The sequence below is a fragment of the Lepidochelys kempii genome, chromosome 1, assembly GCF_965140285.1.
Source record: "Lepidochelys kempii isolate rLepKem1 chromosome 1, rLepKem1.hap1, whole genome shotgun sequence".
NCBI lineage: Eukaryota > Metazoa > Chordata > Testudines > Cheloniidae > Lepidochelys > Lepidochelys kempii.
The window spans coordinates 176,080,380-176,095,601 of NC_136380.1; the positions used below are offsets into that span (position 1 = coordinate 176,080,380).

The 15,222-nt window shown below is 36.8% G+C and overlaps 1 protein-coding gene across 6 annotated transcripts in view; it reads right to left on the reverse strand.

The window, feature by feature from the left end:
• Nucleotides 1-15,222, reverse strand: part of LOC144930964 (uncharacterized) — a 323,387-nt gene that overhangs the window by 42,254 nt on the left and 265,911 nt on the right. For 5 of the 6 annotated variants that reach the window (XR_013636475.1, XR_013636474.1, XM_078854778.1 and 2 more), the window contains one exon: nt 6,097-6,160. Coding sequence is in view for 3 of the 6 variants with exons in the window: in XM_078854774.1 (XP_078710900.1) it covers nt 6,099-6,160 (62 nt within the window). In the remaining 3 variants the exon portion in view is untranslated. Of the gene's footprint in view, nt 1-6,096; nt 6,161-7,966; nt 8,537-15,222 lie in introns of those variants that run through there. The other variant, XR_013636477.1, reaches the window with a different exon arrangement.

Genomic DNA, 15,222 nt, shown 5'->3' on the forward strand with positions numbered 1-15,222 from the left:
CGTTATAAAAAAAAACATTTTAATTAAAGTTAATGATGACACAAGGAAAATGTGACAACCTATAAACTATTCTGGATAGAATTATAATTCTATCATGCAGTTAAAAGACCAAAGAAACATTCCCACAGTTTCTGTACCAGTCATTTCTATTTGGTTTCAGATCAAACAAACAATCCTCCTTATTTTGTAAAATTAATATAAAATATTGCTTTGTTGGCAGAAAACAGCAATAACGTCTCTTTCCAAAGGAATTAAACTACAAAAGAAAATAAAAACAAAAGAAAACAACATACTGGTGATGACTGGGGCCACTTTTAATCCAAAGAGGACAATAAACCTTTTTGTCTAGATTGGGAGTGGCCCACGCTCAGTCTCCTGGGTGAGCAACACAGTTCCCACACTTGCTTAGCTGCAGTTTACTAAAACTGTCTGATGCCCCCCCACACTGGCTTGGGGCAACTCCACACCATCCCTTAATCAAGGTTGTCTCTCAAAAGCCATAATCTAGCTCTTAAACTTTCCAGGCATCTATCATGCAGGTACAATTTCCTAATCTCCTTGCTACAGGTATTAATTAGCAAGAGTAAATTCAATTAAAAATTAAAAAAAAAAATAGAAAAATGTGTTTCCTCTCCTCCCACACCTCACAGGGCAAAGGAAGGAAAGTCAAAAGGAAAGGATCTGAATTTCTCCCGACATCATTCTTGGCCACTATAAGGCCAGTGATTTCCTGTATGAGAACTTGCAGGTTAGGAGACAGCCAGACTTTTTTACTTGTTTCCCAATGCAACAGAGGGAATTTAAGACCGCTGATCGGAGGGAAGCTCTTTCATGCTTCTCACTGGTGACCTTCAGACTGTCCATCCTTCCACCCTGCTCATAATGGCTGGTGGGGTGAGATAGGGTTCTTGTTCCTACTGATACATTCAGGAAGCACCTCAAAAATAGACAGTCTACAGCAGGTTGCTTGTTTGATCTGACCTTTCTCAAAGTGTTAGGATGGCAGGAATTCTTTGTAGTAATTGTGGTTCTGAGCCATAACAAACACGAGTACAAAGCTAGCAAAGAATGGACAAAACAATGCCATGTTAGCATGGTGGGAAAGGCTTTGCAATCATGCACAGATTCAAGACGTGCCTCCTATGAGCCCAATTTTCTTCCCCAACAGAGATTGCAATTTGAGGGTCATATTTCATTGGTTTGCGATTCCTGTTTTGCCCCCAAGGGTTTGGGGCCTATACAGGCATTACATTGAAATTGGACATATTCTCTTTTCTTTTCTGAATGGATGCTGGGAACTTTATTACGTGGTTAAAAATTCTCAGTAATGAAATCTCTGGCCTTCACTTACAGTAGAAATGGATGAGCTTTATTTCTGCCCTTGATTTAGAATGATAGCAGCAAAACATTTTCACATCTTTTGTAAAACACAATATATAAATGGTCACATATTTAAATAATCTCAGAGAAGGACCTAATTTAATGCTAATATCAGAAAAAAGGTAGTCTACTGGATATTATATAATGACCAACATAGAACAATGCCCATTTTATACAAAGCTTTGTTATTTGCTAGGAAGACGGCATCAGATGTCTCTCTGCTGAAAAAACACAATGCGCTCCACTATTATATTTCTTATTAGTAATACTCTGATTTGCAGAATTTCATCCCCATTACACTTCTCACTGAGCTAACTTGTGCTAATGATGATGGCTGAAGTTAACAATAGGGACCACCATACCCCATTTGTTCATAATCAAACTCAAAACTTTAGTCTCCATACTAAACTTTAGATTTTTAGGATTTAATTTTGGCATACAGCCATAGCCCATCAAGAGATGAAAGAGACCCTGTAAGGCCTTGCCTACATGGGAAAGGTGTACTGATTTAATTAAATTGGTTTAGAAACTGATTTAGTTAAAACAGTGCAATCCCTTGTGTGGAATTCTTATTTTGGCTTAAGAGTGCCTTGTATCAATTGATCAATATAATGCCTCTTTAAACCTTACACGGCCTAAATGTGATAGTCCTTTGATTATTTTATCTATTTGATGAAATGTCTGTCAAAAGTACTCATATACATAATGCAAAATGATTTTTTTAGGGCCATGGTAGACAGAAGGGAAAGTACATGATAAGAATATTTAACACAGGACATAAAAATCAAACAGTCCCTGAGTTATACACATCTATCTACCTGTTTTGCTTGAAAAATGATTAACTGCCCTAGGTCAAAGTATTTTTCTCTCCACTAAACTCTATCATCATTTTTTTTTTTTCAAAAATAGGTGACTTGAACTCAAGGAACACAAGTTCTCTACAGGGCTAGCTCTTGTATCTGCACTAATCTCTGAAAAGGAAGCAGGGGCAGCTGGAACCATGGCCCCTGTCCCTGCCGGGCTGGGTGCAGAAATGAGCACATACTACACCCTCTTTAAGATGCTTGCTGGAACTCTGGGAGATATAGACAGGGTCTCTTTCATCTCTTGATGGGCTATGGCTGTATGCCAAAATTAAATCCTAAAAATCTAAAGTTTAGTATGGAGACTAAAGTTTTGAGTTTGATTATGAACAAATGGGGTATGGTGGTCCCTATTGTTAACTTCAGCCATCATCATTAGCACAAGTTAGCTCAGATGGCAACCTGTGTCTAGGAGAGACCCGGGACTGAAATAACAAGGTTATTACAGGTCAGGATTCAGGTACATTGATAGAACTATGGGAGGACCCAGAACTAGAATGCTTAGGGTGCTGCAAGTCAATACTGATGTTCTTGGGCAGGACTGTGTCTGAAATCTAACAATTGAAGAGTAGGAGTGCTCCAGGTTAGAACCGAGGTGACAATGTAGGACAACGTATGCATAAGAAAGGATATCACATTCCCACACAAAGCTCAGCACTAGACAATAATACTATGTATCTACCTAAACAGTGTGATGCAATATTTATTCCGAAGAGTCATAAAGAGAAGTATTTTTAAATAGTTTGTTTCTCTATAGTAGCAGAAAATCAACTAATTTCAACTATTTAGGATTAGCTAATCCTACAGAAAATTAGTACCATATCTAATACTTGATATTTTATCAATCTGTATATTAAAATCAAGTTTTAAAGCCATGTTGTTAATGGAATTAAAGCACCATCACTCTTTTCTAAGTGTCTGTAGCGTGTAGTCACAGTCCATTAAAAGAATGTTAGCATGGTTCATAACAGGATGTGAATGAAATAATCATGTAATCAGGACTATTTCAACATCAGTAAAGCTTTAGAGTGATTATTCTGTATAGCTGTAACACAATACCTTTTTGCACAGTTTCCCTGATCAGATTAAAATGATGATGAATTCCTCGATGGCCCAAGTGTGCTCCAAGGAAAGCTAGAAGGTTGTACAGTTAACTCCCAGGGTGTAACTCTAAACCATACAACCTACTACCTCAACCCGGATGCACACAGCTTCCAACGGTGACCATAAAGTCTTCTTCACATCTTCAGCATCTCTTTCAAATATGGCAGTAACATATCTATGTGCTCCCTACTGGGTGGATTTTGAAAATGTTAAATATAGTTAACTTTATTTTCAGTCATGTTCCATTTTTAACATTATAATGAAAATACATATTTGTATATTGTGAGGGCACTGCTAGCAATCAGTTTCATCCAGATCTTTTCTTTTTAAGAAAAACATTTAAAGGGATGATGAGAATCCAACTATATTTCTAAAAGAACTCACTGTGGTCACTTAGTGTTTTTTAAAATAAAAATCAAGTAGACATCCAAATTTAGTTATTTCCTTTGACCACATGCTATATGAATTTAACATTGTGTCATGTTATGTATTTATTTAAAAGTGGTATTCTCTACCCTTGCTCTGTGAAAAATATTTAAATTCCTTAAATATGAGTATAGGTTTTTAATTTGATTTTAAGACAAGAGTGCTTTAAATAAATCAAATGGAACAAAATTATTTAATACACTAATAAGGCACATGACAACAAAAGCATAACAGAATTAAAAGTTTAACAAAATGTCCAAAATCCGCTTTTACTTGAAGCAATTACCTAGACATCAGATTTTCAAATATCACCAAGTAGCTTGTCACGTAATCTTTTGCCAGATCACCAGAATGACACAGACCCATAGAAGCGAGCTTGTGCAGTATACTTTACCACAAGATCGGATCTACGGGTTTATGCCAATTGGCACCATCAGCTAGCATCTCCCATTTTAAATGAAATGTGGAAGACTTAGGACAAAATAACTTGCGAAGCATTTATAATTAGGATAATCAAAGAGTAAAATATTTAAATCAACTGTAGAAAGAAACCTAATTAATATATATTTCTAACCTGAGGCTGCATAATCCAACAATTGGCCTTCAGAAAATAACTTTGGTACTTTTTTTAAAAAGAGGAAAATACAAAAAAAACCCTACAATATTTGACAGGTTTACTGCATAATCTTTTTAGCCATAATCAGAATAAACATCATTTTACATAAACTATGCAACATTGGTGCATCTGAAATTCGCAGTGACTTCCACAGGAGTTTTGCATGCCCAAAGAATGCAGGATTGGGTCCCATAATTAGATGTGAAATAATAAGAACAATATATGATCGGCTTCTATGCTTGAATATGAAACGTACTATAAATCAACAATGAAAATCAAACCACTGTATCTGAAAATCCATCATGTATGAGAGCTGGGCTCCAACATTAGAGATTTCATCATATTACAATGCTTACAGGTACTTCTTACCAAGAACTTGATTATTAAGTAAACCATATAAAAATCAAACCCCAGAAATTAGTTTATATATTTTGTTCACCAAAATTCCAAACCATATTGCTTCCTGGTAAAACTTCAGGATTAACTCATAAACCAAATTTGCCCTTGTTTTCACTGACCCAAAGTATGGTGCCTCATCCAAATAGGCCATTTGTAGAAATATTCAGTAACTCAACAGGTGAGACAGATGGACACATTTTTATAATCTAAATATTTTACATGAATGCAATTTCATCTCAATATTTTAAAGATCAATACATGATAAATGAGTGTAATTCTAAAACAGCATAACTACAAATGTATTTTTAAAATATTGGCAGCAGAGGTGCACTTATTAAAATAACTGCTGCAGAGATGATTTGGTTTTAGCAGGTTGTTGAAAATCTGCAGCTGAAAATCTGTATCTGAACTAGATATCAATATCCACCTTAAATTGTTTCCCATCAAAGGCCCAACTCTGTAGTCCTTAGTCTGGAAAACTTCCATTTAAGAGAGTGAGAGTACTGCTAGCACAGGGATACTGGATCAGGCCCATACTCTGTTCAGTATCTGGAAAACTGCAGCAAATACTTTTAGTTTGAAAAGGGTAACAATGATCTGAAGCCTGTGAACGACCATTGTGTTTTTGAATAATTTAGTAGATTAAATCTTAGAACATCTACGATATGTTACTTGGTTTTTTGTAATTGTTTAAACAAATTATTTTCCAGAAATGCATGTTTTAAACTGGCTATGATTTTATGTACATGTGCATTCAAGAGTAACAAAACTTTATACATGCTTTCTGCTGAAGCCAAAGGGTTAACATATTGTGTCATAAAAGCCAATCCCTATGCCTAAAATATTTAAGATTATCAAAAGCATGAATACTGACTGCTTATATCTCTTCCTGATTGATTCTAATGGATGCTACAGGAGAGGACTTCTCAGATATTTCCATTTCTAAGAATGATGGAGAGGTATTTAACATTTCATAAAAAAAACCACATTGGTCACTGCACTTCATATATATATACTGTAAAAGATCCAAAGTATATAGTGATTTTTCAGTTTAGTCTAAAGTTACACAGAAAAAAGGATAAAAGCAACCAGTAGTGCACTATTCCCAACAGAAAACAATAAAAGAAAAAAGTTTAATAGATATCTGTAAGATTATTTTTGTCACGTTCCCTTTTAACAAAAAGACAATCCTTTTACATTAGTATTTTCAGTGTTCTTGCCCACTTTGTTTATTTAAATAAATATATATATATATAATATTTGTTTATTTTATATACGTAAAAATGTTTAAGAAGATCACTTTATTACCTTCACTGATTTCTGGTATAACCAACTTCTTCATTTTTCATGTCCGTTTTAATTTTTCCTTGCACTAAAAGAAGAAAATGATTTAGAGAGAAATAATGAAAAGGTCTATTCTGTGAAAGTATTTTTAGAACATGAAATATGTAAAAGGATAGCAACCATAATTTTAAAGATCTAAAACCAACGCCCCTCTGAAGGCCACTGGCAAAATATGCAGTGAGCCATACACACTTAGGCAAAGTGACTGTGTCATTTGTGTTTCTTTATTATTTTTTTTTTAATTTTTAAAATTGTATTAATAATTCCAAAAACAGAAGTGTACACTTGGTAGACAATACAAAAGGTTTGCTTAAAGATGCTTATCTGATTTTAATTTGGCATGGAACTTAATATAAAAATATTGGAGAAAGTTAAGTTCAATTACACTTACGATAATTTTTAAAAAGATACTTTTGTAAAAACTCAGAAAAATATATAATTTGATTGCTATGCTTAAATTTACAAAAAAATTATGTTCTTTTAAGAGAATGCAGGAATAGGTTGTGCATTATACGAATAAGCATTATTGACATATGTAATTATTTTTACACAAGTATTGGGGAGAAATCACAATAAATTTGTTCTTTTTAATACAGGTGAATAGAGCTATATCTTTCCTATACATATATGATCTCCATTTAGTAATTTCCCACAATTCACTGCAAAGCAACAAAAATATAAAGTAGCACAATTCAGCAGGTAGTCTTAGAGCAGCTATCCAACTGGTAATCTATAAATTGTGAAATACATGTGTAAACTTCACTAAATATATTTTGTAAAACCATAAGATGGTTATGAAGTTTGTATAAGAAAAGAAACAAAAAATTACAGTTTTTTAAAATAAGAAAATCAAAGTTTTCAATGGAATCACATTTTCTATCTCAAGGTATTTTCTGCCTAGGGACTTATGACTTTTTAATATAGGATTCAAAAGAATAGACAAAGACTGAGAAAAAAATCATACTGAAAATATATAAAATATATTGATTTGGACAACACTTTCATTGTTTGCCAGGGAAAATGCATTTTATTACAAATTGTTCCAATTGCCTAGCAATTTATTTCCAAAGACAGACAAAATGATTAAAAAGCAAATGATCTGCTGACACAGCACTGTGCTTTAAACTTATAGTAACTTTGTATGCACTTCTCACAAAAATATTGAATGGGTATCTTAAGCACTGTTTCAACTATTCTAGGACAAGTGCTGATTTACCAAACATCCTAAAATAGGCACTGTCACTAGCAGCAAACCAGGCTTACTGCATGAAACTTCAAATAATGTGCCTTTTATTCCTGTGCTAATTACACTGAATTCTTTGTAATGGATTTAAACACAGATTGTAAGATTGTATGTGAACGAAATCAATAATAACTTTGCTCTAATATACTGCTTACAAGAGTGATCTTCTCCTACAGCTTTAACTTTTTCCACCCCCCTCCTCTCTTTAGGAATTGAAAGCATGAGTCACACTGTATAAAAAAAGAATCGACTTTCCGTAGCAACCAGCTCCAAATACCCATTTTCCTACAGATAACCAAAGCTTATACTGAATACATATAACCATTAAAATCTTTGAGTAACTTCAGTGCTTAGCTAAGATAAAATGTGCCAACTACTTATTTATATAGTTTCTGGTTTTCCTGTTTGTTTACTTTTCTATTTTTAGCAGTATTAGATCAAACAGTGAAACCAAAAGTTAGTAAAAAAAAAAAAAAAAGAAAGAAAGAGGTGTGATTGGTTGACTACGGTAAATTTAATACACAAGGACTCTGTTTCAAAATAACATGTTTAAAATGGAAAAAAAGAAAAGAAAAGAAAAATAAGCTATACCTGATATGAAAGGTACGTTTTCACCCACTGCCAAATATTGCTATTTAAGCAATAATAAAATAAAATAAAGTTTTTTTGGTAAATAAAAGAAACAATCACTTAGGCTCATTTAGTTATATTGTTTTAAGAAGCTCTAATACATCCTGATGTCTCTGTAGTTAAACGTGCCAGATTTTTTTTTTTGAAGCAGGAGATTCACATTTTTTCCATCACTCTTGTATCTAGGACAAACTCAGATTTGTTTCTTCTTAGGCTCCTGTTATTTCTCGGAATAGGACCAGGATGCCTGTCTTCTTTTTCGTTCTTCTCGGAATTCCAAGCACAAAGCACTGCGCAAAAGCTGCACCAATCCTTGTTGCAAGTGCCTGCACAGTGATAGAGGTGGAAGAGACCAGAAAATTCATCTAGCCCCTGTGCTGATTTTATAAATGGGGATTGCACAAATCTGCCGAAGCAAAGGGGTGAAAAGGCAGGGTGCCAGTTTGCTACACTATGCTGCAATGATCTCATGTTCAGAGCTGTCGCCCCGTTTGCCCAGTTCAAACGCCTGTTCATTAAACAGTAAGAACTTTTATTCTTCAGACACTCAAAAAGATTGTTATAAACCACAGTTCAGCAATAAAAAAAATAGAACATGTAGTTTTAAAATTCAGTTATTAAGTCTAAATATTCTGTATATACATCTATCTAGCTATCTATATCTATCTATTTTTTCCTAGTTAGAGATAAGCAGCAGAGTTTATCAGGCGTGAAAGGGACAGCCTCCTGGTGGTGTGCCAAAAAAGCCAGAATAAAGGCAAAGTTGTGCTTCAAAGCTCAATCGCTTGCTGAGTCTGGCTAAAGTCAAGTATTAAGATCCACCATTTTCTGAGCCATGTAAGAAAGGAGGAAAAAAGTCAGAACGGGTGCTGCTTTCCAAGTCTCCGTTGGCACCATCACAAAATCTCAGCCGTAAGGTCACATGATTCTCTGCCAAATGTGGAGTGCATTCCCATAAACCATTCTGCTGATACTGCGAAGGCAGCTATTGTCTAGTTTATACCCAAAGTTCAGCCCACTCTTCACTGAATTAGCTGAAAAACGCATCACCTTTGGGGGTTGGGAGCCATGGAAACGTCTACCTGGCAGGCTGCCCACTTTTTCTGCCCATCAACCAGAGATGGAATTGTGCTGCCTAATGTAATGATGACTAGGAATGTGAAGAGTCGTCCAAAGTGAATCTGATTCTTGCAAAGCCTGCTTCATTTGCAGAGCAAACTCTGGCTTCTTGTCGTTAAAAAAAAAAAAAAAAAAAAAAAGCCTTTCTACTAAATGTAGCAATTAAAGTTCTAGTAAACATGTCTACTCTGCAACTTTACTTTATAACACACCCAAATGGTTCCCAAACTAAAAGAGTTACTAGAACGCAAGTTTTCTGATTTAAAGGAGCATTCTTTTTCCCCACAAATTAAAGCAACATTCCCTGGATATTTTTTTCTCCTTAAGATATAAAACGTAGTATATAGTAGATCTTACAGCTCTTCTTCCCCCCCACTTTATTACTTCCTGATTTTATCTAACACAAATTATATATATGCACAGCAATACCCACGAGTAACAGTGGGGATTCAATATTGCTGCAATCTTCCTCAAAGCAGTCTCCTGAGAAAGCTAGCTGTATTTCCAACAGCATGAATACCTTCATCTTAGCCCTGTTATCTTCACTACTGACTAGGACAGCTGGTGTGCAAGTTTGCAGACCAACACATTTGAGAACTGCACTGTCCCCTTTCCTAAATACAGTTAATCCAGATACTCCTGCGAAGGGATACAACCAGATTGGATTTATAAAAAACACAAGTTATTAAATAGCATTTGATATAGTTCCCCAGCTTCAAATCTATAATTTCTATTCTGCCCATCTATTGTTCTAATATAAAATGTCATTAGACTGCCAAATAAAAATGCCAACCACGATACACTTCTACAGGACATAAAATAGGCTAGTTAAGAGAATTTATCTGGAGTTCAATGTTGTGAACAAAGTAACTGAAATCAAATCAATTCTCCTACCTCAGTTTCAGGAATTGCTGCAATATAAATGTTAAAATATAGTAATGTCCATAGTTTCTACATTAATAAAAGGGAGGTGGGTAGGAACCGCCAAACTTACTATTATTAATTAATATTTGTACATAGCACCATAGCTGTGCCTGGCACTTTACATAATAAGTAAAGGCAGGATCCCTGCCACAAAGAGTTTATAATCTAAATTGATTAGGACATGGCAGGGCAATAGGGGAGGTAGCAGACAAGGAATATAGGAAGAGGGAGCAGGGAAAACACAGTAAGGTAACAGTGTTGTAAGGATGGTCGGGTATTATCATCTTAATTGTCTTGTTTTCATAGGTGCTGGAACTAGGGGGGGCAGGGTGTGTGTATGTGTGCTACCATGCCCCCTGACTTGAAGTGGTTCCATCATATACAGGGTTTAGTTTGGTTCAATGGATCTCAGCACCCCCACTATAAAAATTGCTCCAGCACCCCTGGTGGTTTTTGTTTTATAATTACACTTTTAAGTTCATTTTATTTACTTTAAGCATTCTAGAGGTTCATTATGTGAGGGATTCTGGGAAAGGGGGTTTGATGAGGGATTTGAAGGAGGACAGGATGAATATGATGTGGGAAAATGGATCAGGAAGGAAATTCCTGGCTCTGTGGGCAGCATGGGAGATGTCATAGAAGTCCTTGAGGGCAGAAGGAACAGTGAGGTAACAGAGGTGGAACTGGAGGAGAGAGGGGTCTGAACTGAAAAATGATGGGCAGCCAGTGCTAAGAGGAAGCAGAACAGTACCAGCCAAGAACATGAGGATGAGGACTTTGAAACAGATGCTGAAGGGGATACAGAAGGATTCGTGCCAAAAGGCTGATAGTCTAGGGCAGTGGGAGAGGAAGAGGAGTTTAATGACAGCTCCTTTTTTGACAGAAGAGAGGAGACTGAGGGGGTTGTCAGGAAGGCCAGAAAGAAGGTGAGTGTAGTTCAAGCAGAAAATTATCAAGGCACAGAGGATGATGGTCATAGTAGGATGAACAGGAACAGATGGATTTTGGATATATTGCAAAAGGAAGAAATGACTGAATGCAAGGGTCAAAGGAAAGAGATTCCACAAATCCCAACCATCTGACCTGAAGGAAGGGTCTCTCTTTGCCACCCCTCTCCTCTCCTGATCAGACCTGTCACATTGTGTAAAACATGTATTGAATGTACACATACACTTCCACCCACTATACACTTTCACTCACTGTATATAGGGTTTGCAACGGTGAATGTTAGAGTTAAAACTGAAACCTCAAGTTATTTCTTTGAATGTCTATAATAATAAAGGGACCCCTATCCAAAGTGTTAGGGGGCCCGCACCACAAACTACAAGAAAACAAATACAATTAAATAGCAGTTTACCCTGTGACAGTCAGCAGAACTCAACTCTTCATAAATCTCCCCCATTCCCCTAAACCGCCCCACCACATCCATCAACCACCTTCCCTCCACAGAAAATAAAGGCAACTTACAGTGTGCCCAGCTTGGTGAACAGATCAGGATATTTTAGTACTGATAGATGAGTGGATCTTGTTCCAGAGCTAAGGGCCACTGAATGCATCCAATGAAGTGAGCTGTAGCTCATGAAAGCTTATGCTCAAATAAATTTGTTTGCCTCTAAGTGAGCTGTAGCTCATGAAAGCTTACGCGCAAATAAATTGGTAAGTCTCTAAGGTGCCACAAGTACTCCTTTTCTTTTTGCGGATACAGGCTAACACGGCTGCTACTCTGAAACCTAAAAAAGAACAGTTCCCTTTCTTTTCCACCATGGCATACTAGGATGGCATCTGGACCCTACTATGGTAGTGCAATTACTCCTCCTAAGCAGTCTCAAAAAATTCTGCATTAGAATGGAATTTCACATGCATGGTCTCAGCCCACAGATAACCTTTTTGAAAGGTTAAGGAAAAGCCTTACTCATGTCTAGTTATTAGTAGGGAATAATACCTTTTTTCCTTTTAAAAACTCTCCAGTCTTGGGCCACTGAACTCACAGTAAAAAGACCCTCCTTCACTGTTTGACCTTGGGCAAGTTATGTAGCTTCTTTGTGCCTCAATTGTTAAAATGGGCATGATGATACCCTGTTTTGTAAAATTCTTTGAAATCTCCCAATGCAGACTAGTCTACCAGCCTAAGTACTACTATTTCAGCTTTTCAGACTCACAAATAACTCAAAAACAGCTGATCCAGTCAATTTAAAGTGTGACTGTAACCTAAAGCGTGATTCTGGGAAAATGGCAGCTTAGACTTCCATGTTTATTGTGTCTCAGTAACTTTCACATCTAATTTATTCTTGTGATAAATCAAAATATCTTTTTTCTTAACTGTCAGTGTTTCAAACTCAGCCAGGAATATGAAAGTGAAGCTGGGTTCTTTCTGTCATACACATCATCATTAGGCATAAAGATTCTGCTGGCCAAATTACGTCCTCAGTAATAATGTCTTCAAATTAAGCCCTTTGTTACACCAGTGCCACCCCACTGATCTGCAGTGCAGTTGCACAGGTGTAACTAATAGTTTAATTTGAAGACAGATGCTGTTGCACCGGTAAAACCGAGAAATAGAAAATTCGGGCATGCAAAATGGTGGTGATGTGTGAGAAAATAAAGGAAAAGAGCTTGACTTTCAGATCACAGTGGGAGTTTTGCAGTGTTTGAAAATAATACACAAAACAAATATATACATTTTTACTTATACACGGAGCTAAATTGAGCTGGAGTCTTTGAGAGACAATCAACATGTGAATCCACACAACCATTTTTAGGTAGAAGAACACTTTCACATGTGGCTAGTCCTCAGTGAGGACACTTTTGTCCATGCATGCCAGACAACTGGAAAAGATCTACATGAGTGCCCTACCCATTAAATAATGTGGTGATGTCACAAAGGGTGGAAAAAAGTATGCACCAATGTGTATGGTCTTGTCCATGGCTAAGCAGGCAGCAGTGGCATGGAGGCAGGGGGAAGGACCATGACTTTGAACAGGAGAACTTTATTCCTGATACCCCAAACATAGGTAAGAAAATGGTGGTGATGGGGAAGCTTGATTGTGCTGGGGATTCCAGTAATAGTAAAGCTCCAAGTAGCTTTTCATCACCTGGGCACCTGCACTGCTACTGGAGTCCTTGTAAGAACCCAGAGAGACTCCCCTTCTTGTGGGAAGGAGGAAATGGGAGCCTCTCTCTGAATCATGACACCATCTTAGCAGTGCATGGTACTTTACAAAAGGAAATTAAAAACCTTTGCTCTGCAGACCATAGCTTGCAAGGCACTGGTACTCTGGGGAGACAGAGGTGACTGTAAAATGTATGCAAAATGTGAAAGAGTGACTTTGAAGGCTCTGAAATCAGCAAGGTAGTCTTTTTTCATATTCTGGCCTCCTCTATTTTCTCTTCAAATGGATTTGACTTCCCATCTTTCTATGGGTTTTAAGGTTAGTACCACATAATTAAATCCTCCAGCTACAGCTAAACAGGCAGGAGGCTCCTTGTTAAGAGTCTGAATCATTATTCATCATAAATAATATTCCTTGTGAATTGAAGCCCTTTTCCTGCTCTTGAAACGTTCAAGAGCAGACAAGCTTTTACAATGTATTTGTCTTCCAAATTTCAGTCTATGGGCTACTTGCAAACCCTTGCAAGTTTTGTTTTGACTCTTCACAATTCAGGTGGGGTCTGACTGGTCACCTGAGTCTCCTGATATTATGTCTATTTCCTTGTAGGAAGAATCAAACTGTTTAACAGAACAGCAACAAATAATAATGTATAGAAAATACTTTTGGTCATGCAAGAATAATCTTGTTCACAGACAAATATGGGCATTTGTCTGAAGAACAGCCATTCCCCTAAGGCACGTGAGAACAAAATACGGGTTTTAACAAGGAAAAGGAGGAAAACATGGTCAAATCAGTCAACCACCTAAAATTGAAATGAACCTTCCCAAACGCCGTTTTACCGTGTTTTAAAAGTTCTACTCCGCAGCAAATAGAGGTGCCCCTTTTTTTTCTTTGCAATGAGCTGTTTCAGGAGAAGCCGTTCTCCACTGAGTGTGGAATAGCTGCAGTGCCATAAGACCATTGAGATGGAACAAACAGCAAGTTTTCCTCTACTTTGCTTCTCTCAAAAACCTGGGCTATTAGGGATAATCCTTTAGATACAAAAGGGTGATGTTATTTCAGCAGAAACAGGAGATCACATCGGAGGAGTGCTATGGACAGAGGACAGAAGAGTGCTATGTTGTCATAAAATACTGAACTAAATGGATGATCAGAACATAAGAATGGGCAAACTGGGTCAGACTAATGGTCCATCCAGCCCAGTAGCCAGTCTTCTGACAGTGGCCAGTGCCAAGTGCTTCAGAGGGAATGAACAGAACAAGACAATTATTGAGTGATCCATCTCCTGTCATCCAGTTCCAATATCCGGCAGTCAGAGATTTAGGGACACCCAAAGTATAGGGTTATATCTCCGACCAGCTTGGCTAATAGCCATTGATGGGCCTATCCTCCATGAACTTATCTAATTATTTTCTGAACCCAGCTATACTTTTGAATTTCACAGCAGCCCGCAGCAAAGAGTTCCATAGGTTGATTGCACTGTGTGAAGAAGTACTTCCTTTTGTTTGCTTTAAACCTGAAGCCAGTTAATTTCATTGGGTGACCTCTGGTTCTTGTGTTATGTGTAAGGATAAATAACACTTCCCTATTCACTTTCTCCACACCATTCATGATTTTTTAAATCTCTGTCATATCCCCCCTTAGTTGTCTCTTTTCTAAACTGAACAATCCCAGTCTTTTTAATCTCTCCTCATATGGAAGCTGTTCCATAATCCTACACATTTTGGTTGACCTTCTCTGTGCTTCTTCCAATGCTAATAAATCTTTTTTGAGAAGAGGTGACCAGACCTGCAACCAGTATTCAAGGTTTGGGTGTACCATAGTGGCATTGCTACATTTTCTGTCCTATTTTCTATTCCTTTCCTAATGGTTCTTAACTTTCTTTTAGCAAAATGTTGACAGAATGGATAACAGGAAAAGTTTCACAACAGACTTTTTTTCATCTTTTACTTCTACTCTCAGCATTTGAAACATTCATAAAATAAGTTTTGTTCATGAGATGCAGCATTCATCCCACTTGTATCAATGCACAGTATGACAACCTATTCATGTTTGTGTATAAAC